General features: G+C 41.9%; 1 protein-coding gene across 2 annotated transcripts in view; it reads right to left on the bottom strand.

The window, feature by feature from the left end:
• SASH1 (SAM and SH3 domain containing 1) overlaps positions 1 to 24,204 on the bottom strand; it is a 141,816-nt gene extending 117,612 nt beyond the window's left edge. For both annotated transcript variants that reach the window (XM_006038352.2, XM_025194851.1), the window contains exon 1: positions 24,081 to 24,204. In XM_006038352.2, the coding sequence (XP_006038414.2) occupies positions 24,081 to 24,125 (45 nt within the window). In that variant the 5' untranslated portion in view covers positions 24,126 to 24,204. The remainder of the gene's footprint in view (positions 1 to 24,080) is intronic.
• Positions 24,205 to 25,307: the final 1,103 nt, after the last annotated feature.

Here is a 25,307-nt window from a genome sequence, read left to right as displayed (position 1 = left end):
GCAGTGCGATGCGGCGGCTAGTAAAGCGACCAAAACGCTGGCTTGCATCCATAGATGCTTCTCAAGCAAATCCCGGGACGTCATTCTCCCCCTGTACTCGGCCTTAGTGAGGCCGCAGCTGGAGTACTGTGTCCAGTTTTGGGCTCCACAATTCAAAAAGGATGTGGAGAAGCTTGAGAGAGTCCAGAGAAGAGCCACGCGCATGATCAGAGGTCAGGGAAGCAGACTCTACGATGACAGGCTGAGAGCCCTGGGGCTCTTTAGCCTGAAAAAGCGCAGGCTCAGGGGTGATCTGATGGCCACCTACAAGTTTATCAGGGGTGACCACCAGTATCTGGGGGAACGTTTGTTCATCAGAGCGCCCCAAGGGATGACGAGGTCTAATGGTCACAAACTACTTCAAGATCATTTCAGGCTGGACATAAGGAAGAATTTCTTTACTGTCCGAGTCCCCAAGGTCTGGAACAGCCTGCCACCGGAGGTGGTTCAAGCGCCTTCATTGAACACCTTCAAGATGAAACTGGATGCTTATCTTGCTGGGATCCTATGACCCCAGCTGACTTCCTGCCCTTTGGGCAGGGGGCTGGACTCGATGATCTTCCGAGGTCCCTTCCAGCCCTAATGTCTATTAAATCTATGAGATGTACAAAAGCGTACAGATGTACAAAGGTATGCAGATGTGCAGAGAGGACCTTCCCTCCCAGCTACAGCAAGCCATGAATAGACTTTAGTTCTAGGAGCCAATATTTGTTTGGCTCATTCATGAGGCATGATACTCATATACTTGATTTATGAGTTAAAAGATAATTTGGCCCAATGAGTACAGTGGACACTAAACAAAAAATATTTCATACTCTGACAAGTGCTGTTGGTCTCCACTGGTTGATACCCCTAAGTAAATCCACATCAATCTTCTACATCTTCTGCATGGGAGAAAATTTCATTGATGCTTGTAAAACCTACTAAAAGTTCTTGTGAATTAACTTATTTCAAGGTTTGGTATTAGTCTCCATGAAAGCCATGTCATGAATGTAAGGAATTTGTTTCTGACATCCATAATGGCGTTTGCCGAAATCTAGATGAATCCACTGGTTACTAACCACAGCTCTGTACCTACCTGTAGCTTTAAAAGGGTGGGGGGGGAAATCTGTTCTTGCTTGCTCATAAAACAGAAGCATGAGTTCTGGCATGCTGTGCACTGCCGACAGGTTTTAATGAGATTAATTTGTGGAGACATAATGCTAGGTAACTGTGGACTTCTAAGAGAATGGTGTGACAGGCTGATGCAGACATGAGCATTTGATTGTTTTCATGTTGACTATATTAAAAGAACAAAGTCAGCAAAGGCTGCAGTAAACAGATGTAATTTAGTTGCCTCTCACGGAGCTGTTTATGTAGTCTATCCAAGTCATATGTTTAGCATAACTCCATAGCTATAGTTAGCTCTCTAATTTTTGGAGTAGAAAAGTGCTTTGAAAGTAAATATAAACATCCAAAACTCATAAGTGTGACATCCCCACTTAGTGCAAAACTTTGGAAGTGCAGTTCTACTCTCATAAATCGGAGCTTCAGGATTAAAACTATTCATCAAGCTGAAAATATGCTTCATAGAAATTATGCTTTGGTTTTACCTAGAGAAACATTGTTTCACCTCTGCCATCTGGGTACTTCTCAGGCCCTATTTTAGAGTACTAGGTGTAGCTCTAAGATTCAGATATTTGAGAGAATCAAGATTTGTAATATTTGGGCCAACTCCTATAGCTGGGAGAGATATGAGGTGGAAGTGTTTAGAGGTCCACTTCACTCACTAGGCAAATATTCTTTTAGTTTAAAAATCAGTATTATGCCATAAAAGGCAAGCAAAAATACTGTGCCCTGGACTTAAGGGCCCTGCCACACATTCAAATTAAAGCTAGATAGAAACCAGCTACAGAGTTGTTATTCATTTACAAGGTGGCAGGGGCAATGATCCCTCCCTGGTCAAGGATGTTCACTCCCACGAATCAAGTAAAGGGTTATAAATGATTCTACTGATGGCTAAGAAGGCTGATCCTAGAGCCACACATGTTCTGGCAACTGCCAAAGCTCCCTTTAACCACCACCTGTGGCAAGTTGCCAGAGTCGGACTATGTATTTCCCAGTCTCGTTTCCTTTCTTTCCGTTTCTAGTAAGATGTGCCTTCTCCCACTAGGCATCACCATGTAGCCCTGTCCCAGGCTAGTTTTTCCCAATCTGTGGTGTCAATGCCACGCTTCCTAAATGTTTGCCTTGAGAGTGGCCTTGAAGCATTTCCTCTGGCCCCTGTGTCCTTTGCCCTTGGTTGAGTTGGGAATATAGCAATTGTTTAGATAAACATACATCAGACCCGTGCACATGAAGCCCTGTCCACTGCAACTCATGTTGAATAATCAATGCTTCCATACTGGTGGTGTTAGCATCAGAGAGGACACTGACTTTTGGGAGACGATCCTCCCACTTCATGCTAAGGATCTTCCGGACGTAGTGCTGGTGATGGCATTCCAGATTTTTCAGGTGGTCCCTGGAGGTCACTCAAGCTTCACAGTGTTAGATAAGAATTGGGATTACCACAGCCTTGCATAATAGGAGTTTTGTTCAAGTCCTGATGTCATGATCATGATGATTTGGCCTTTATTGATTTGACCAAAACCTTCGACCCCATTAACTGTGAGGCTCTATGAAAGATCTTATCAAAGTTTGGCTGCCCAGGAAAATTTATCACCATCCTAAGATTTCTTCATGACCAGATGACTGCTTCCATCATACGTAATGGCTCAGCTACGGAGCCCTTCGCCATTCAAACTGGCATCAAGCAGGACTGCATGACTGCATTCTTTTCCTTCTTTCTTGCAGTCATCAAGATGCTCATTCATGACTGTCTCCCATATGGCATCAGCAGTGAATACAGGATGGATGGCAACCTTTTCAACCTCTCCTGCCTCCATGCCAATACCAAAGTTACTTCAGCCTCAATTGTAGAACTTCAGTATGCCAAAGATTGTGCTGTCGTTGCACATATTGAAGAGGACCAACAAACGGCTCCTAACTGCTTCTCACAAGCATACCACTGCTTGGGATTGACCTTTAACATCGGAAAACAAAGATGCTTCACCAGCCTGTTCTGGGCCAACCCCCCCCCCCCGGCAAAGATCCTCATTGACGGACAGGAGCTGGAGAATGTTGAACACTTTGCATTCCTCAGCAGCCATCTCTCAAAGAAGACCAATATTAACAAGGAGATCCATTATAGGATCCGATAAGCCAACATTTTTAGGTACTAACTTTGTCACTGGTTGGATTTTTTTTTTTTTTTTGTATAGCTGGAGAGTAATTTCTATGGTGTGATAATTACTTTGCACTTGTGGCTGGTCTTACTTGGCACTTATGGCCAGTCTAAATTTATTGCACAATTAACCAGTTAATTGCGTAACATATGTAACATGTAGCAAGGGCCTTTTTAGTCACCCTCTGCTAGCTGGTCTTCCCTCTACAGGTGATAACTGCCCGCTTCTCTTGCTAATGGTCTAACATAATAACATTAAAGCAAGAGGAACTGTTCTATCCCTACTTAGCTTGCACTGTAACTACTTCCTTTTAAAACCTAATGAAGCATGTTTGAAGCCTAAAAGCCTCTTACCTGTCCCACATCTGCAAGTTGGTCCAATAAGCAACAATACTTTACCTCAAAAGTCTTGCTTCCTTGATTCCGGAAATGTGTGAATCATCTCCCAGACTTCCTACAGATAGGATCTTATACTACTCTCTCTAGCAAAAAAAAATCAATGGAAGTATCAAATTTCACTTCTCTTTTAACAGCCCCTGTGTCTTGAGAAAACATTTACCAACTCTGCTGCTAAAAGCATACTTGGGGGAGAAAGAACTGTCTATATTTAGCACCATGCCCCTAATTAAACCAAGATGTTTATGTACTCCATAAATCTCATAATGTAATTATTTCTTCATCCCAGTTCTCACAGTCTACACAAATGTTTTCATATCACCAGAACTGCAATGCGGACAGCTGAGAGGAAGGTCCTCATCAACTACATATAAATGACATTCTGACCTTCGCTTTATAGACAAAATGTATTTAGGTCAGGAATAGGTACCATCCATGGGAATTTCACTTGTTCAACGTTATTCCAGAATTCTCTCTCACGAGTATAAAAGTACCTTGGTATTTCTAGGGAATTTCAAAAGGAACTAAAAAAAAAATAATAAAGGCATGCTCTTTTTTTCTCCTAAATAAACAAGCAATCTATTTGTTAACCTAGCATCTTTAAATATCGTGTCCTGACTTTTTTTTCTTTTAAACACAATTCTTCAAACCATGATTTCATGCTCCTCAGTTGATTCATGCCTGTTGTGGTCATTCACAAAGCTCTGGGCAAATGCCTTGAGATTTGTACCAGCTGGCCAACATTGCTGCATCCAGATTTGGTGAATTCTATTTACTTTCCTGTAACGTTGAACAAGTGAAAATCCAGAAATGGCACACAACCAAGTCTCAGGCATGTGCAGGAGTTGGCCAGGGCAGAACACCTGGGCAGCAGCCATGGCAGCAGCCAGAACACAAGCAGGTCACAGGAGCCACCTTTAGTATCCAGCAGTGCAGTAAGAGTGGCACCGTTTTCTGCTAGTCATCACCTATGCATAGATCTAGGATTTTGAAAAAGTCAGGGGGTGAGGGAGGTATGGTGTGATGCCTTATCACATATAACACAACACATTTTTCTCCAGTTATAAGCTTAAGTAATAAACTAGGAACCCAGGGCTATATTATTCTGTTTAAAATTGAAGAAAAACAAATATAACTTAATTGGAGTGTGCACTATCTTGTTATATCACATATTATGTATAAAAACACAACAAACTAGGCAAGCAGTTATCAAAAGATGTCATTTCATCAGTCCTGTAGTCATTACAATTAAATGTATACCCATTTTTCAGGTTTCTAAAACAAAATCTAGCCTTCTTGAGCATCTTGACAATGCATCCTACGCTTGCTTCACTGAAATTTATTTCTACATCAGAGTTGATGTTTCCACAAGTGAGTTAATCTTTTTAGCTAGAGTTAAAACAGTTTGCAGGTCTGTGAAATAGGAATGACACTGAAAACAGCTTGCATCAAATATGATATTTAAGAGACAATCTATTATAAACGTTAAAGGGTTTATGGCATGACAGTATGGCCTGACAGTATGGCACCTTATAGACTAACTTGCTTAAAGAGATATGAGCTTTCTTAGGCTATTTTATCAGATGCTATGAACATTTATATGAATATCCATAGCATCTGAAAAAGTAGGCTGTAGCCTACGAAAGTTCATGCCTTTCTGAACAAGTCAATCTATAAGGTACCATCCTGCTCTGCCTAACATAGCTAACTACCTCTCTCTAAAAGGAATATGCAATATAACTGCTCAATTTAAAAACACACATCTCAGAATCTTGCCTTACTTCTGTCAACATTGGTATGAATATGTTCTTGACCTCTGTCACTAAATCAAATAAGAAAGGTGAAAGGAAACAATGTTGTCTAATGCCATTATCAGTGAAGAAAGGCCTGAAAGTTAATGTTACTATTCATTACTTGTGCTGAGGCTAGGTTTCATACATGGATATGATTTAGAAAAATAAACATGCTGTTGTACTGACAATACTAGGGAAATAACTAAAAAAAAATTAGCCCAATCCCTTTGGTCTAACATCTTTCATAAATGCATGGGGGAAAAACAACCTAGTATTATAACTTTACATAGTTACAGCAGAAATTCCCACTAAATTCCTGATGTCTTCTAGCTGTATCCCACTGAGATTGTACTGAGAACAGGATCAGCAGAAAGCAAGAAAGTAACTATGCAAACAAGCTTCAGTCTGTGGCAAATAGGGTTTTTGCTGCACTCTTTCTGTTGTTAGTATTCACCCACAAAAACATGACATTCTATATCAGTTATTATTGGTTTACATGTCGCATCTATTATACAGCCACAAGAGCAAATGAAAAGAAATGAAAAATGAGCCATTAAACAATGCCCACTCCTACTTTCTTCATCCACAAGCACAGATTTCTACAACAGCACTTCTAGTTAACCCAAACCAAACATCACAACTTTGTCTGTGAACAGGTATCCATTTCTAACGGGAAATTTATGAGAATTTCTGTACCAGCTTTCTGCACCTTTCCTGGACCAATCCCAGTCATTCTGGCAAGAGAGCTTCTCTTGCCAGGAAGATCTTCCAGGTATCAACCTCCTAGTTTCTACCGGGAGAGCTGCAATTCTCCCAGGACAAGAAGCAGAGTGAAAACTATGAACATGAGGTTGCGGGGTACCTTGTCTACATGGTGAAGACAAATTCAATAGGTGGACAAGTAGAAGGTATGTATAATGAGACAACTGAGTTTGTCTTTTGTTAAGCATTTGCATGTAGATCAAATTTAACCGATACACAATGTAAGTGTTTTTGTACTTGCACTACCAAGGTTTTAAATGTTTAAAAAGACTCTGAGCTCTCTTGCAAGAATGACTCCTTATGTAAAGATGAGTTGATAGGACTGGTAACATGGCTTTTGTCACGCATTTGTTACAGATGAGAAACTCATTTGAAAACCCATGCACCAGACCTAAGGGTTTGATAGTCAATATATTTCTTGACCGTCTCTAGGACAGCATTTTTTATTAAAAGTGCTATTTAACCTGCATTCTGTCATTGCCAGTCCCCAGCACAGCAGTACCATCCACAAGATTTCCTTCACCCAAAATTCTATTTTCTGAAATAACGTTCAGAGAAATGCATTTCTGGATGTTTGAGAGGTTGCATTATTTAAAATGTTCTTTCTGTGTCTCCTCTGGTGTTTCTGTTTGCTGATAAGCAAGAGATACCACTTCCCTCAGGTTAACAAGGTGAGGTAAGATGTGACATATCTCATGTCACTTCATTTAAGTGGTGTGTGCATGAGAGAGAATGTGTCAGGTAGCATGAATAATGTAAGCTTCTATGTGCTGTTGGGTTTGAATTTTTATGTTTAGAAGGCCACAAGCCAGCATCACACAAAGCATGGCCATGGGATACATACTCACTGATACATGGAACTGCATGGATTTAACATTGGAGCTTTAAGTCCTAGTCATTAGACTGGGCTTCTTCCCTTTAGAAAATTAAGCTGATAACTTTCAAGGTCCCTTGCATGATAAGAGACTGACTATGGAGTAGTCCTTGTCTTGTGTAAGATTAAACCTAGATTTCTTAAGAAGAAAATTGCTAGGACTTAGGTCCTTGCAAACTGCTGTGATCTCACAGATGATATAATATACTCTTACCCTGAAAACTGCTGTCAGGTGAAACAGGGCTACAGTATTGAAATGGAAAAGTGAAGTGGGTATGAAAATCTGTAGATCATGAAAAAAATGTTTTTATGGAAAAATGCTAACCATTTAAGAGAAGTTTGGTGTATGCATATGTAGACACACAAGACTTAAAAAAACCCATAACTATCTCTAAATCAGTTCTTATATTAACAATAGGGCTTTCCACTGTCAAAAGAGGAACATTACAAGAAATTTTCTAGCAAACATCATGAAAGAATTTAGGTGTATATGTAAGGAGAGCAAGGACAATCATAAACTACACTTCACTGTCAGCAATATGACATCAAATTTCACCAGACTGTCCTTAAAAAGAGCCATTAATCTGAGATGAAGGGAAACACAGACAATTTGTCACAAGCCAAGATAGCTGGAGAGTTTACTGCAATCTTTTTTTTAGCCATCTTCTTTGTACCGTGAATGAAAGAAGGAGAATAAGTCAATATTAACTGGTAATAATTTTTGTCTCCTGGCCTTCAGAAGTAGTAGTAGTAGTAGCAGCAGCGTATAGGCTAGGTCTACAGTAGCCAGAGAACACAAACTACCAGTACGTCTGTACAATTCGGTGAATAGATTTTTCCGGAGGCATGAAAGACCTGAAAGAAGACAGGAAGGTTGTTTCCTACTAAACATGTACATATTTCCCTGGGGACAGGCAGACTTATAGCACAAAGTTTATTTCCTAAGGGTTTACCAAGGATCCTAAATGTTAGGTATTTCATACTCTTTCCTTTTGGTTTTGGACCCATAGTTCAGATAGCTAATACAAAAGGAAGATGGGGGTTTTTTAAAGTATAAATCTAATGCGATAATCACATAAAATATAAGGCAAATTATCTATCTCAACTAATCCTTTTCCACTTTAAAAAAAGCATATGAATAACAGTCAAATAAATCAAAATGGTGCCATACTAATTGGCTTTTTACATGATTTCTCGCTGACTAATTACCCTTTAATTTTACAGTATTTTAAATTACTGGATGGTCTACAGGAATAAAATTAAATATTATCATGCAGCAAATGTTGCCATGTCCTCATATTCCATTTTCCCCTGTCTCCAGGAACGCACTGTATTTTTTAAACCTCTCGCACCCAAGTTTTTCAGTACTTCTCCTCCCTCCCCCCACCCCAGCACCCTCCAGGCAGCAAATGTATCAGTCATGGTGACAGATAAATTCTCTTTTCTACAATTTGGATGGAGGGATTCTATAACAGGGTCCAGGCATTCATGACTGCTCCATACTCTCTTGCATTTCTCGTTTTGCTCTCGTACCTCCAGGAGTGGAGGCCTTTCCTCTCAGCATTGCTCACCTCCCATCGTGCTTGAACACTCAAACAGCTGAAAAATATTGGCAAAACCTCCCACAAAAGAGAGATAAAAATGTGAGCAGGAAGCTCCAAAAAGCTCATCCACTTGGCAGTTAAAACAGTCATCTCCCCCTCTCTTTTTCGTTACTGTTTGTCCTCTTGCAACAGAGTAGAGCTCAGGAATTACCCTGTTGAGCTTGGAGAAACCAGAGAATCTATAGGAATCATTCATCTTAACCAGCAAATCCATCATGTGCTGCGAAGCAAATATTCAATACAAGCTGGTTGTATGATATTGCTGTGTTCTTTGTCCTTTTATTAACCAATATCATCCCCACAAAGAAAAGTTCCCAGATCCCCATCATATTTTTCCAGTACTGAGGAACAGCTGCAGTGTTAATATAGAATTTGATGTTTCTTTGCTTTATTTATTTAAATGGATTTTAAGCAATTCATACAACAAACTTCATTAGCAAATTAGGATATTTTTTATAAACAAGCCACCCGTAGAGGCTTATAAGTGAAGAAATGAATAGAGAATTAAATTTCCTAAGTACCACCTGCAAGTCAAAAGTCACAACCACTGGTAAACATCAAATGTAGCTCAGCTGCCTTTTCAGGCCAATGCTGGCATTTGAATCATCCTGGCAGCAATGCAGAAGTTAAAGAAGGAAACACTTTGGCTAAGTACAGAGGATCAAAAGCCTAAGGAGGAATCAGTTCAATCTTTGCAGGTTTTTCTAAGCTGCATAGCTTGAACTGATAATAACCAACTAAATACCTGCATGGCCAAGACAGGCAAGAAGCCTGCACTGGCTCAGACCATGAACCTGGGGACACTCACGGGCACCACTCCTCATGGCCAGCTGCCTAAGGTTTCCAAACTCAGCCCTGTGGCAGCCCAGGCCTGCTTGGATGCTGGAAACTCGCCACCCCTCCCCTGCTGTGAGCCACAGGGAGGGGAGAGCCAGCAGAAAATCTCTATGCAGCCCTGACCTCTCAGAGGGGGGTGGGAAAGAGGAATGCACCACCTGACTCAGACCCTCCAGACGGGGCCTGCCTGGCACGGGGAAAGCCCCCACCTTGGGACTTTTCACTCCTTACCCCAAGCCTGGCTAGCATGGCTCCAGTTGGCCTGTGAGAGGGGCTGGGGGGAAATGCATACACCCAGCCTGGCACTGGCTCCCCCAGCCAGGGTCTGCCTGTTGTGGGGGAACGACCCCACCAGGGCTTTATTGCTTCCCTGCAGCCCAGGTCACGGGGCTCGGATCAGCTCAGGCATGGGGGCAGGGAGGGGAACACACTGGCCCAGCACCAGTCCCCCTAGCTAGGGTCTGCTTGGCGCAGGGTGGTGAAAGTCCCCATCGAGGGTTTTTTGTAACCCTGCATCCAGGCAAGCCATTTTACCCCCTCCCCCAGTTGATGCCAGCCTGGCAAACCAGGCTGCAAGGGAGCAAAAAGCCCCTGGTGGGGGCTTTCCCCCTGCACCAGGCAGACTCCAGCTGCCCCCCCCCACACACACACCCCTGCTCTGCCCCCCCTCTCACAAGCTGGGTAGGGGTATGGCTGAGCTGATGCCAACCCTGCTGGGGCTTCCCTTCCCCTTGTTCTGTACAGATGGGGGGATTAGGAGGGTCTCTGGGTCCATTCCCTTGCCCTCCCCCCATCTCACTGGACTCATAGGTGCTGGCAGGGAGCAAAGGCTTTAGTACCTTAGCTCTGTGATAGCTGGGGGAGGTGGCAGCCCTGCTCTGCTGGAGCAGACAGCACAGCTCAAGGCTGCAAAGCATTCTGGGATGCTGGGGGACTGTGAGTTAACTTGAACTGGGAAAGGATCTGGGACAGAAGTTCCATAAACTGGTTTGATCTAAATCACTTAAGTCTGATAGTACATCCAATTAGGTTTATCTTAAACTAGTTTCGGCCATTTTGAAAGTGGTTTATGTACACTGAACTGAAGGCAGGGATGCTCCAGCCTAAGGCAGGGGATTGGACTAAATGATTTCTAGAGGTCCCTCCCAGCCCTACTTGTCTATGATTCTCTTAAATGACTCCAACTTCTAGTCCTACCCCTTCTTTCTTCTGGAGAGTAGCCATTGTATAATCAAATACATATAAAGGGATAATTTTCCTGACATGTATGATATGTCTTCTCTACAAAGAAAGATTTGCCAATATAAGATTACTGGTTTTAAAATAGTAGTGACTTGTATTTTAAATCAGGCTAACAGACTGAGTTCAAGCTCAAGCTCCTACATAAGTTTGAATTCAAACACCTAACCTGAGTTAAAATGCAAGTTACTTTGTCAAGAGTGCTGTCTTAATTCTAATGAGCTAATTTGGATTCAAAAACTTGTGTTAACACAACGATGCTGCTGCTGGGTTTTTTGGGGGGTTTTTTTTGTAATAAAGAAAGGCATTATTTTATTTTTTTTATTTTGCTTGATAATTAGAGGTCTACCCAACTTGAGGTGACAGCTGGCATGAACAGATCATGTGGAGCCAGCTGCCATTGTCAAGGGCTTAATTTGACAGGGCCCCCCCATGCCTTTATTTGACTGAGGGGCCCCAGTGGCTCCCCCCGCCACCGCTGATTGGTAGAGAGGGCTGTGTCATGTGGCTCTACCCTTTGCCACTGATTGGTGGAGAGGGGTGAGGCTGCATGAGAGGCAGCTCTCTTAGCTAATCAGCGGTAAGAGGCAGAGGAGGCAGTCATCTTGCCTGCTTGTACCAGCAGCCCCTTTTGTGCTGGGTTGCATGGCCAGGAGGACTGCTGGCTCTCACTGAGCCACCAGCATTTTAGTAAGCTTTCACCCCCCACCACACATGGATTTCACAACTTCCAGGAAATCTGCACAACCGTGATTTGGGTAGGGCCCTATTGATAATAATATATACTCCAGCAGTCCCATCTCTCTTCTAACATGAATTAGAGAGGAGCTTTTACCAGGATATAAAACAGAAGAGTATCTCCTGCTTCTGTGGGGGCCAACCTTTTTGGCAGGTGTACAACAAATTGGCTCTGCACCATCCCCTTACCCTGCCCATGCTGCTCTGCTTCCTGCTTCTTGCCTGATCTATAGCTCTGCTTTCTGTTTCTTATCTACTGCTGTGCTGTCCGTCTCCTCCCTGGATTGTTGCGTGCTACATGCAGAGACTGCCAATGCCACTTATGACACACATACCACAGGGTGGCTACCCTTGTCCTACTTATTCAAAACAAACGCTGAGTTTCAAATACACTAAAAGTTGTATCCAGTGATGCCGCTCACACTCAGACAGAGGGTGAATTTGAGGGTCCCCACTTCCTCAATCAGTGTCCCTAACCAATAGACCAGTGATTCTCAGTCGCGGTGTCATGGGCCTCTGGGGTGTCATGAGATCATTTTAAGTGTAAGGAAGTAAGCACCTGGTCCTGTCACTTTGCAGGAATTATGGCAGGGTGTGCCTGGGGTTTCAAAAGGTTGAGAACCGCTGCCCTAGGCTATAGGACGCTACTGCAATCCCTTCTGTTGGAGCTGCTCCACTTCGTATATAGGACTTAAAAGAGTCATCAAAACAGATACAGGTAAAGACTGAAAAATGACTCACTAGCCTGGGAGACAGGACACCTGGATTCTACGCCTGCTTCGTAGAACACGTGATTATACTGTGCGGGCCTGTGTCAACAAGAAAGACTGGGAGCATCCTGAAACACTCAATAGTAGGTTACTTGGGGCACTTTCCTGAAGGGAGAAAGATGTGGGTTGAACTCTACTCAGGGATAGGGTGGAACTGAACCTGCATCTCCAACTTCCTGGCCAAGAGCTCTTCTCCCTGATCTCTTTGTAAAAGGGTAATGAATCCCATTCTTTCAGCCTTTTTAATTTCTTTTGCTTTTCTTAGAAGTGCTAGAAATGAAATGTTTAGTCAATTAAATGATGTTTTTATCTCTATTTGTCAATTATGTTTTTGATTGCTGAGCTGAAAAAAAAAAAAAAAAAAATCAGTTATTTGCACAGCACCAGCCATCTTTTGGTGATAAATTCATAGAATATTAGGGATGGAAGGGACTTCAGGAGGTCATCTAGTGCAACCCCCTGTTCAGAGAAGGACCAGTGCCAATTAGATCATCCCAGCCAAAGCTTTGTCTAGCGGGGTCTTAAAAACCTCCAAGGATGGAGCTTTCACCACCTCTCTGGGTAACCTGTTCCAGTGTTTTCCTAGTGAGAAAATTCTTCCTAATATCCAACCTAAACTTCGCTTGCTGCAACTTGAGACTGTTGCTCCTTGCTCTGTCTTCTGCCACCACTATTGCTATTAAATCCCCTCTCAGTCTTCTCTTCCACAAACTAAATTAGCCCAGTTTCCTCAGCTTGACTTCACAAGTCATGTCCCTCAGCCCCCTCACCATTTTCGTTGCCCTCCACTGGACTGTCTCCAATTTGTCCACATCATTTCTGTAGTGGGGGGCCCAACAATGAACACAGCACTCCAAATATGGCCTCACCAGTGCTGAATAGAGGGGAATAATCACTTCCCTAGCACTGGTGGTAGGTGTGGCAACACATTGGTAGGTACTGGCAGCACACCTACCAATGCAGCCCCATATGCTGTTAGCCTTCTTGGCAACAAAGGCACGCTGCTGGCTCATATTCAGCTTATTGTCCACTGTAACTCCCAGGTCCTTTTCTGCACAGCTGCAGCCCAGCCAGTCAACAGATCTAACAGGCCAGCAACCAAAAGCAATATGTTTACCCTGCTTCTTAGCAAAACATTTCTACAGTCATTTACTTAAAGCTATCCCAGTAAAAGAAAAGCTTGGCTGGATAATTTTGCCTTCATTCCACAGTGAGGTAATGCAATTCTCTGGCTTGGCATTTCTGAAAGAATGCTATCACCTCTCTAAGACAAAGAGTCATGTAGAGTCGAGTCATCAATTATCAAATAATAGATGCATCGCATCTCTCATCTGTTTTACAATATTCCAGTGTTATCTAACCTCTTCACCATAATCCAGACTTCACTACTCAGAAGGAAAAAAAAAACAAACCCTTTTTTGTAACAGTTCAGGGATATTATTCCATTCTGTGACACGTTTAAATTAATTCTTCCTATCAACTACTTTCTCTTTTGGAGGGAGAAAGTCAGTACAACGCTGGACTTTACCTGGATACCAGTCTCTACTGACTCACTTGCCTTGGACAAAATAATTCCTAATTCATTGCATTGTTTTCAGTCATACCCAGTATGCAACTGAGTTGCTCTGAATTTGCAATGACTATTGCACTGTATTGCTGCAAAATGTGGCTTCACCAGGTAATTTGCACAGATTTGTCAGTGCCATCCATCATAGACAAGTCCTTCGTCCTCACTTATACCAACCTCAAAGGATACCATGTAAGTTAATGAATCTTCGCAAGATTGCTTTGATGCGGAAGCACACTATGCAAAGGTTAAATAAAATTATTTTGATGTTTTTCTTGTAGATTAACAACTCTATAGTCTGCCATAGTTTTGCTAATTATATTAAGCCATCTGCTTACCAAAGCTTACATCTTTGACTTAGTTGGTTCATTAGGTGCAAACAGACTGTCTTCTGCCTAAAGATATTAACCATACTAACAAAAAGCAATGTGGTTTTCTCATGTTTGAATTCTGTTTTTGCATCTCATTCACATAAGTCTGCACGATCTCATTCCACGTTTAAGGGCCAGTGTGAAGCAGGACCCAGACACTATGAATATGGGAGGCCTAAACAAATAGGGAGATGGACCAAGAGCTAGCTGACGGAAAGATTTCCCACTCAAAACAGAAGTTCTTTCACTGTGTCTTCTTATCACTTTAGCTTTCTTGTCACCTTTGTTTGTCTTGGACAACTTTCCTAATTTGATTATCTACCGTTTGACTTTTTGTTCTTTAGGTAATTCTTTGATTCAAATGCATACAGGCCTAAATCAACTGGTTACAACTGCTGCCTCTTTGGAAAATTCAGTGACAAACAGGAAAATGAGACACAAGTATTATTAACAAGTCTGTTAATAAGGGCCTCACATTTCAAACCTTGTTGCTGCATGATTTACCATTAGAAACCATTTTATTTTAAATCGGTTTCTAATTCCTATTTTTGTGTCTTTCATACTCTGTATTACAGACAGTTATTCATATTTCCATGAAAGTGGGTACTTTTTTACATATTAATTTTAGGCGGCTCCTGGAGGTCTTAACCCCTGGATTGTTCACACATTAAAAACCTAAAACTTGTTTTAAGCACACTTTAGGTGGCTTAAAAGTATGTCACTCCAAGGTAGGTTTCTCTGATTCATGTTGCCCAGGTCGTGTTCCATTAAGATGAGCTGCCCAAATTGCAGTCCTTCACAGGGCACAGACAAGTCCTGGAGTGGGGTCTGGGCAGGGGCGGAGGAAACAAGGTAGGGGGCTGGATTGCATCCCCATGAGCTGGGGCTTCCTTCCTAGGACAGGGGCAGTAGCTCCCCCAAAAGCACCTTCCCCTGACAACTCCCACCTTTTAGTCACCCTAGGAAGCACAACCAGCACCTCCCACACCCAAATCCCAATTTAATAAAACATGAGACCTTTTTTTAGTTTACTTAATCTTTTTTCCTTTTAAAATTCTATTTTTAACTTCACTTTATTTCTCCCTTCACTTCACTACCCTTCCCCCACCCCCATTTCCTTTTCACCTCCCATTTCATTATTTACTCCCATCCCATTAACTCTCCACATCCTAGCTTCATCCCCTCCTTGTCCGTCCCCACCATCTCTCACATACCCCACACCTGGAGCAGGGACACCAGCCCTGTCCTGGCAACTCACAGCTGTAGGTCTCAGTCAGGCCCCTGCTCACAGCCCTGTAGTGACCAGTCACAGTTGTACAGGTGGGGGACAGTCAGGAAAGGTTTTTAGCTTTAAAGGTGTGACTGCTTCAAACTCAAGCTAGCACTAACACTGAACAATATTTGAGCTCAAAGTGCAATGTGCAACAAGGCCCTAACAAAATTCAGTCTTTCTGTACATTTTCACATAGGGTCTTGTTACACAGTAAATCCAGGAGCCACCCAAAATATCTGCACATTAAATACCTGAAACTGGTATTACGCACTCCTTGTGTGGCTCAAAGTTAAGCCACTTCAGGGCAGGATTAGCTCTGATCTGTGTTACCCAACCTGTGTTGCACTAAGATATAGTCATTCTAGGACATTTCAGCCTCCAGGCCCCTGCTGGCCTAAACATGCAACTGCTCTGAATGCGAGCTAGCACTAACACCCATCAATATTTGTGCAGCTCACAGTGTAAGGTGTAACAAGGCTCATGTAGTTATATAGGACACAGTGCTGTTATTCCCCAACACTCAATTTCCTTTAACACCCAGAGAAGATTCAGGATCAGGTAAATACTAACAACAGTAAGCTCACATTGCTTTGCTTCCTTTCATGAAATACAGAAATCTATTTAAAAAGAGAAAAATTTACAAGTGTTATCTTGAGGAAAACATATATTGAACGACTCCTTTGGGTATTGATCAATCTTTCCAAACTAGTTTTTATATCCCACCAAATCCAAAATCCATAGGCTACCTTTTGTGACAGAACATTTCCCTGTGCGCTTCAGGCGACAGTACTGAAAGAAAAAAAACTTATATAATGCTGAGAAAAGATAAAGCATGACAAGATCAAAGGAGTATAGCTGTGCAGCAACAGAACCTACATTATGAAGAAAGGGACAGACAGGCAAAAAGAAACCAATCTCTTTGAATTCACAGATGGAAGCCTGCCTTCCTCTGGGCATCTTTGGTGGGGGGAAACATATTTCTGCTCTGGAAAAACAGACTGAATAAAACACAACCAGATGTTCACAAATATTCATGATGTGTTTCTAATTCACTTTGGAACATGTTCTTGATTTATTCTTGATTAGGACGAATGCGTTCCTCTAGTGACCAGCAAGGCTGACGTTGTTCTTATAGCTACAATTTTTGAATGCCTGAGTGATTCCTGAACATCTATTTCAAATAATGCCTTTATTATTCCTCAAGGATCACTGGCTTTGTTAATTTATTCAAAAGCCTTGAAAAAGCAGGAGTAAATGCGGTACTAGGCTGACATTTTGAATCTGTATTGTCATCAGTCAGCTTCAGCATATGCAGATGCATTGATTGAAGTGTGTGAGCACCAATTCCAAGGAGAGAAAATGGAATCTGCTCAGGGGAGTTTAAACTTTAAAGAAAAAGCACCATTATGCCAAAGAAGAGAAAAGTCTGGTGGTGAGGGACATTCCTCTGTTTGGTTTAGCGCCATTTTTCTGACAGGCCAGTTTATGATACTCCTACTCCAATTTAAAAATACTTTCTGCTGTTAATAATTCCTATGGACTCTGATGGGACCAATGAAGAAAAATATCAGACCCATACAGTCCTGATATAGGGCTACCATGACTACCAACCTTATACTACAACTGCTAGTCATAATTGATACAAGACTACCAGGAAATATACATTTTAAATAAATACTGTTGGGCTTTCTACTAGGTCTCTCCCCTCTGTGTATTGACTTTATAAATGTAACCTCTGTATCTAGCAAGTCATCAGTACTGACCCAGGGTTAGCTGCAGCTGGGGCCACCTACCCTTAAGTGGTGGCTGTTTGAAAAGCAAGGCTTGGTACATTGCAGAGCATTCAGAGATGCTGATGAATAACTCCACAGCATTCTGGAGCTACTCCCCCCACCTCTTCCTCTATGGTCTGTCTGCTTGCATTGCGATCACTCTCAGATTAGTGTCAATCTGATTGGCATTTTGGAATTCTTCTAGTAATATGCAAATGAGAAATGAAGCCAGCTGCAAGTCACAAAAAGCTTGTTTGTTTTGAGGTTTGGATAGCCTTTCTAAAGATAACTTCTTAGTGGTCGGCTCTGCCTTTGATTTTCATAAAGTAACTTTTCCCTCTATAATCAAATGTACCCAATATTTCACATTGGATAACATGGATACTTCCTGTCTTTGTCATCATTATCTCATCACCTAAATCTAGAGGGGAGACAAGGGAAAGAAACACACATTCACACACACACGGAATTGAAGTTACCCAACCATTTTTTTCCTCTATAAAGTCCTCAGGCTCTGATGAGATTAAATCACACAGTTAATACAAATCTAGTCTGTCATTTCCACCAGATATGCAGCGTTTCTGGGACCAAACAACAGCACAGTAAGAACAAATTCAATTGATCTTGGGTTCAAAGTAAAAGTCCAGCTGAATTTAAAAGACAAGAAAATCACTACAGATGGTGCTATAAGATAGAGAATAGCAGGGAAAATATGGGCTGCTCAGACAGTTACAGTACTAGGGGGGATTTTGCAATCTGCAATTGCTAACTAGTTTCTGCTAAATGTGTCTACTATTTTATACCACTGAATAAATATCACCCAGTTAAAAATAATTACACTGAAAATAAGACTGAAAATGTAAGCCACTTAGAGAAACTGCCCCTTTATCACTTTGTCAAAAAATGTAACTTCTAGAAAACCTGGACATGTTAAATTTAAGTTTCTTCTCCACCCCAACCACCCCCCAAAAAAAACAAACAAAAAAACCCCAAACCCCTGGCACACCACGAAATGTATGTAAAAAATACAGTTCAGGTCATCTAACCACCATTACTCTGCACCTTAAGAGGGACGTAATGATGCACCCATGCTGGGGTGATGACAAATTGGCTTTAGCAACGGTACAACTACAATGAATGCTGGCAGTAATAGTAAGAGCACCAGCTTAGAGAACATTTGACTGATTTCTTGTTTTAGACCCTGGTGCAAGAGAGTACTTAAAGCAGATGCTTTACTGTGTTCGAGTGCTTAAAGTTAGGCTTGTGCCTAAATGTCTCGCTGACTTAGGGCCCAAGAAGAGACAGAAAGGCATTCAGTCTATCCTAGAGTTTCTATTATGGTTGCTGCTGACAACACTGCCTTAGAAAAATTATTCTGAAATTATTAGTATAGATAAACCCTAAGAAATTGCGAGTCTGAGACTGCAGACAACTTACATCTACTTTCTATATATTACATATGCACATAAATCCACTTTATACACATCATATGCAAGCAAGCAAAAAAAAAAAAATCTATGAATAGTGTTAGGGAAAAGCAATCCTCATAAGATCATGTGCTCTACACTACTGCTTCCTATGTGTGTCTAACTGGTAAGGCTTGTAAACCCTTGAGATCCTATCCGTATCTTCTGTAGGGACTTCATTTTCCATTCTCTAGATTTCTTAAAAACAAACCTCACAACTGTTTATATTTTGAGGCCCCCCTTGCAGGCAACAAGTCAAAGCAATCTAGTGAAATCCTGCTCCAGGGTTTTATCAGGTCCATACAAATATTAAAGGCAAATTGGCAGGATAATGATACTTAAATGTACAGAGCAGAGGTATTCAGTTTTGTGGTAGAGAATAACTGTCACCTCTGGTAGACAGCAAAGTTAATAGATATTAAAAGCAAAGAATAAACAGAAGGAGTGTGACGAGGGCCTTCTCTACCTTCTCACCCCCATCTCCTGTTGAAGCTGTCTCAGTGCATATGAATAAATGCCAGATTCCCGGAGCATGAAAAAGACAGCAGAAGAAGGGGCTGTAAAAGGACCGGTCTCTGAGAGAGATGAGGGGAGTCCTGCACACCATTTCTTGCTCTGAGGATTTCTTATGTATTTTGCATTACAGTCACTGGCCAAAATAAACAAAACAATCCTTGGAACGGGGCCCAGAAACTAGGACCATCTCCTGTCATGGGGGTGCCCACAAATCTTTACAGATTAATTCTTCTTCACAAATTGGAAAAAAATGAATAAAAGCAGTCATTAAAGAGAGGTATGTCTCTGTGTCTTGTTTATTGCTTGTTAGTATCACCCATCTTTAATCTGTGTGATTTAAAAGTCAAATCGTTTTTCTAACCTGCCAGTATCGCAACCACCCAATGCATCAATCTGAATCTCAAGCTGTGCTTTCTTTGCCTTATACAAACCATCAGTCAGAACAGAGATCCAGGAATCAGGATTCAGCTGATGATTGTCAGTGATGGATGAGATAACAGAATGCAGTTTGCTCTTTCGCAGTTATATCAGATCTGCAGTGCCCTGCTGACAGCACCGCTAACTTGTTTTTGTCAGTAAACTGAGCAGATATGACTCCAAAGACACAGAGGCGGCAGACATGAGCAGTAACAAGGTGCCATCCACAAAGAATCACTTTTCTGGACATAACTGCATTTTAACAGATGTCCAGTTGAACATTACTGGAGACGCATCCATTATGAGCCTGAAAAAACAACTCTATTCTGAATGCTGTTTTTTCAAGCCAAAAACACACACGGTGCACAGGAATAGGCCAACTGTTTGAAAATGTGGGCAACTCCCCTGATGCTCACAAAACACTAATGTCATAAACCCCAGCATATTCTTCATTATAAAAACAAAGGCAAAAATCCAAATAAAAAAAAAAATTAAACCCTACCCCCCTGTAGTTAGGGAACAACTAAAAATCCTTGACAACTTTACAGTTTGGAGTAACACTCTATGTTTAGAGAGCACCATCTGCAGCTACCATTCTGTTGATGCCCTATATATTGCTCTCCAGAACAAATTTCATGAAGCATTTTTTGTTCAGGTCAGGAGTGGCCATCCCGGCTAAAAGGGCTGCAGTCCAGTGAGCAAAGTTGGAGAGCTGACTGCAGAGCAAATTATAAAACCTAGATATAAAAAATTTCTCCCACACACATTTAAATTCTCACAATACAGGGCAGTGTCAGGACAGAGTTCATCCTCTGTTCCAATGATTATGGTTCAAAGGACAGTACCCTTCATTTAACTGAGTCAGTAGTATCTGCAACTGCATGGGAGACTGGTGCTACCTTAGTCAGTGGGGGCACATGCCCCCCAGCAACCAATCTGACTGACAGGGGAGGAGGGAGTCCCCCTGAGGCCAATTGCGAAGTGGCCATGGTGCTCCCAGAAATGGTCACGCCCATGGCCGCTTCTGAGAGCCCTGTGGCCACTTCTGGGAGCACCATGGCGCTCCCACTCCCCGGCTGGCACTCCCCAACCAGCACTCTCGCCTGCCCCCCGCCCATCACCTAAGCCGTGAGCATGGCCTGTCAGGGGGTGCACTGGCACTCTCAGGGGGTGCGTGTGCACCTCTGTGCACCCCCTACGCATTGCCACTGTGCAACTGTGCCAGTCATGGCCATCTTCAGTTGTTTGGTTATACATCCACCTTCAGGCCACTCTAGTGTCTTCTATGGTTTGTCTAGATGGCATCCCTAGAAGCAAGTTCTTCAGCATGCCATGCCCACACCAAGCCCAGAAGCTTGGTAGTGAGGCTCCTTCAGGCACACCCACTCTGGCTGCCTTCTACCAGATAAAGCTCTTGAGTTTTGCAGGGAGTGCCACCAGGGCAGCTTCACCTCATTTCCAGATTGTAGTGTTTGAATGGGAATGGGTGGATGGGGTCTGCTTGAGCGAATCCCTCAACAGAAATGTTGGGGAGTCAAGACTGCAATGGAAGGGACTGTCTCTTCACCCATGTTTAGGCAGTATCCAACACAAGGAAGTTCCCAACCTGGGACCTCTCTTGTAATGGATACCTCAGTTTGCCTCTGTGACAAAATTATGAATAATTCCTTTTGCAGTACAGAATGGGAGGGCTAAACTTTCCTAAAAAACTGGCTCCACTCACCGCTATGCAAAATATCTTTTTCTGAAAACAAAATTAAAAAGAATCTCAGGAAAAACAAATTGGTCTCAACTTTTTTTCTGTTCCCTGAGTGGAAACTGCCCAGGCCACAAACAGGAATTCTTCAGTTTAAATCACCTTCTGTTTTTAAAACAGTGTTATAGATAATTACTATTTTGTCAAACTGACACATCCATCCCCTGCTCCTTGTGTATCTTCTAAGTCTGCATGCTTAACTGACACCAACAGAGTTTTTGCTGATGTCAGCACTGCTGGAATAATAGCTCTAGAAGAGCGAGCTGGGATCTGTTCGCCTTGTGCATTATCAATATAATGACTAGCAGTTATCCCAAAATTGGTATGATGATACTAGGAATGGGTGTAGCATAAAGAGAGAGAACACTTGAATTTGGTTTTCAGTCATCAGGCCCTCCTCTCCACTTTGTTAATAGGTATGGCAGTTAAAAAAACAAACAAACAACAAACGATCTTTTAGACCTGTAAACTGAGGGGCCTTGATATGGAAGCCATTAAAAGAGAGACCCCCAGGAGGTCATTTTCACAAAACCACGTTTCTGACTGTAACTTCTCTTTGACATGAAGAGCTAGAGGATCACTCAAGGTCTAACTTGCATTAGCTCACATCTCTTTAACCCACCACAAAGTTCTGCAACTTTGATGTGAGTTAATTAAGCTCACATGGCTTTCCCTATCCCACTCAGTTCTGGAACGAGGAGAGCCAAATTAGCTCCATCTGTCTAAGTGGAAGGGAGTTCTCTCCAGCCATAAAGCATGCTTCGTTACCCAGTACAGAAGCTGTCTTCCAAAATTCCTGAGCGCCAGGAAGGGGATTTCATTACTGCCAATACTTACCTGGAACAGTCCAAATATCTAGCTTGGAGAAGAGCAATGGATCTCAGGATTACACAGAGCTACTACAGTGCTCCACTGACTTCGATGTCTATGTTGTGGAATGCTCCATGCAAAGTTCCCCTACCAGCGGTGCATGCTACAACCATTATTTAGCATTCAAAACTACACCCTGAAAGCTCTCTCTTGTTTTTAATGGTTACCAAACTGTAACCCTGATAAATATATAAACCCGCACTGTATGGGGCAGGGCTCTTCGACTAAACTCTTTAGACAGAAAATGGGCTTGTGCTGTTCATCTCATCAGGCACACTTGCTGCAGCAGGTGGGGAAGGCGCTACTAAATACTAGAGTTACTTGCTAGTGGGAATCAGAGATTTGGGGTTGGAGAAGGGCAAGACAGGAGTATTCTAGTCTCTGTGTTCGTCAAGAAAAACCTAGGAGGAAAAAAAGACCTCTACAAAAGAAATGCATTTCTGGTTCTCTGCATGTTACACTTCCAGGAAAGCAGGGCTAAGGAATGACCTTGCAGCACGATTACCAGTTTGAGAGTCAGGTGACTCGTGTCTATTCTTGGCTGTGTCACAGAACAGAATTGTGTATCATTAGGCAAGTCAACTGCCTTGTTTACATAGATTATCAGAGGATCAAAACATGCCGCCCATCTCACTGATGCTTTATGAGACTGGGTTGTCTAAAAAGTCTCCAGAGATCACTGGATAGCACATGCTAAAGAGATGTGAAGTATTAACGCCACCGTACATATCCTTCTGGTTTGTATGGATATGTATTGTATCGTTTCAGACCTTGTTACACAAGCTAAGGTAGTGATCAACTTTGCACTTAAAATTTATTTACAAACTCTGTGCTCCTGCTAACAACTTTGGTTTATATCGGTCACATTATCACCCAAACAAAATCAAGCACACCAGGGGACAAGATTCAGAAATACTCTTAAAATGAAATTTGAAGACCTGAACGTGGGTCTGTGTGTTACTAGGAAACTTCCTAAAAATCTGCAAGCTTAAAAAATATCTTTACAATCATTCAAATACCACAAGCAATAATAATTCACACTCTACCCCTCTTGAATGCATTGATGATGATACGCATCCTACCTTTGTAGAGTGTCCAACAACTGTTTAAAGAACGTTATAATAAAAAAAAGCAGCAGCAATCAGGTAGAATGAAAGAATCTCACTTAGATTTTGTAATTAGTCTTTTGCTAAAGGGATTCAACTACCTGAAGAGGGGTTCAAAAGAGGAAGGAGCTAGGCTGTTTCAAGTGGGGGCAGATTCCAGAACAAGGAGCAATGGTCTCACATTGCAGAAAGGGAAATAGATATTAGGAAGAATTTTCTCACTAGGAGAGTAGTAAAACACTGGAACAGGTTACCCAGAAAAGTGGTGGAAGCTACATCCTTGGAGGTTGTCAAAACCTGGTTAGACAAGGCTCTGGCTGGGATGATCTAGTTGGGACTGGTCCTGCTTTGAGCAGGGGGTTGGACTAAATGACCTCCTTAAGTCCTTTCCAAACCTAACATTCTATAATTCTATGATTTCTTAAGTATTAAAAAAAATCACAATGGTTTTGGCAGGTTCCTGTCTCACATCCAGCCCATGTGGAACTCCTGACCTGTTAAGATTCCCCATGGCTTCATTAAGACTCCATCTAGATCGTGTGGTCTGTACATGGGCTGCTTCAGTTTGAGAGACCAGAATCAAAGCCTAAATATTCTTCAGGGGTCTAAATGGCAAAAGCTTGCAACTGCAAGTTGCAACTCTACCACTTACCATATCGAGATCTTGGGAAACCCTCCGTTTGCGCAGTTCTTCCATCCTCTCACATACATCAGTGAAACAGGTGTTATAGTAATCTGCATACTGCTGTGCCAGGTCATCAATGTTTCCCAGTGAACCATCCTAGGGAGAAGTAAATAAGGAAAATGAAGTTTGCTCCAACTTAAAAATTCAGAATTGAAAAGAATCATAACAACTCCAAAGGGAAGGATTTTTTAGACCTTCAGTGTAAAATAAACTGACATGGTGACTGCTCATGGCTATGGCTTGTTACTTTAGACTAAGGATTTTTTTTTACTATACTGGTAGTGTTTGAACTCATGCACGCTGAAGTCGAGGCAACTAAGGATCTTGCATCCAGCATGCCTAATGCTCCCAGCAAAGATTTTCCTTTTTTTTTTAAATAAACAACATTTCCAGTTGGAGTCTCTTTGTAGTTCTTCCTCCTGCAACAGGGACTGTTGTACCTCAATGCAAGCACCTAAGGTGACTTTTTCGCCCCACCTACAGGATGGCAATCAGGTATCATTGTCAGACTTATAATTATTATTATATTTGAAAGTTAAATCCAACCCTGGTCCAATGGATAGCTGACTATAAAGTGATCAAAATGAGTGATAACTTAAAAATTTGGAAAGAGTGCTTGGGATAGAAGATTTTCATATTTGATAAATTTATCAATTCCAGATTACGTTTAATTTGTCTCTGTGTATTCTCTCATGTGTAAACTTGCTTGGAGGCACGTGACTTTGCTTCTGAAGTCAAGTATGTAGCAAGAATGGACAGAGAATCTAAGGTGAAATTTGCATGGGATATTAAAGTATGAGGAGATGAGAGAGAAAAATATGTTGTTTACAGCAATAAAATCATATATTAAAGAAAGGAGCTCATTTACAGGGGCATATTTTGAATGTTCTGTCATGTGCAGTATTTTTTTTTTGTTAACTGAAATAATTTTTTAAGTTCCAATATAATATTTCTGTTTTTCCAATCTGGTGACACTAGAAGCAAACAGCAGGAACAGCTGGTGAAAGCAGTGGGTGTTCAGACAGTCTGAAGGTGAGGCCAAATATGCACCCAGACAGAGATGGTAGTGGTAGTGATTTACAGCCAGGAAACAAAATAAACTATCCACATTGTAGTCATCCTCCTCAGCACACATCCACATCCAGCTGGCTGTTCAAGGCACCCCACACTCATCCTATCACCAATTCTCAGCTG

The sequence above is a fragment of the Alligator sinensis genome, unplaced genomic scaffold, assembly GCF_000455745.1.
Source record: "Alligator sinensis unplaced genomic scaffold, ASM45574v1 scaffold179_1, whole genome shotgun sequence".
NCBI classification, from domain to species: Eukaryota; Metazoa; Chordata; order Crocodylia; family Alligatoridae; genus Alligator; species Alligator sinensis.
This window is presented reverse-complemented; position numbering and strand designations above follow the sequence as displayed.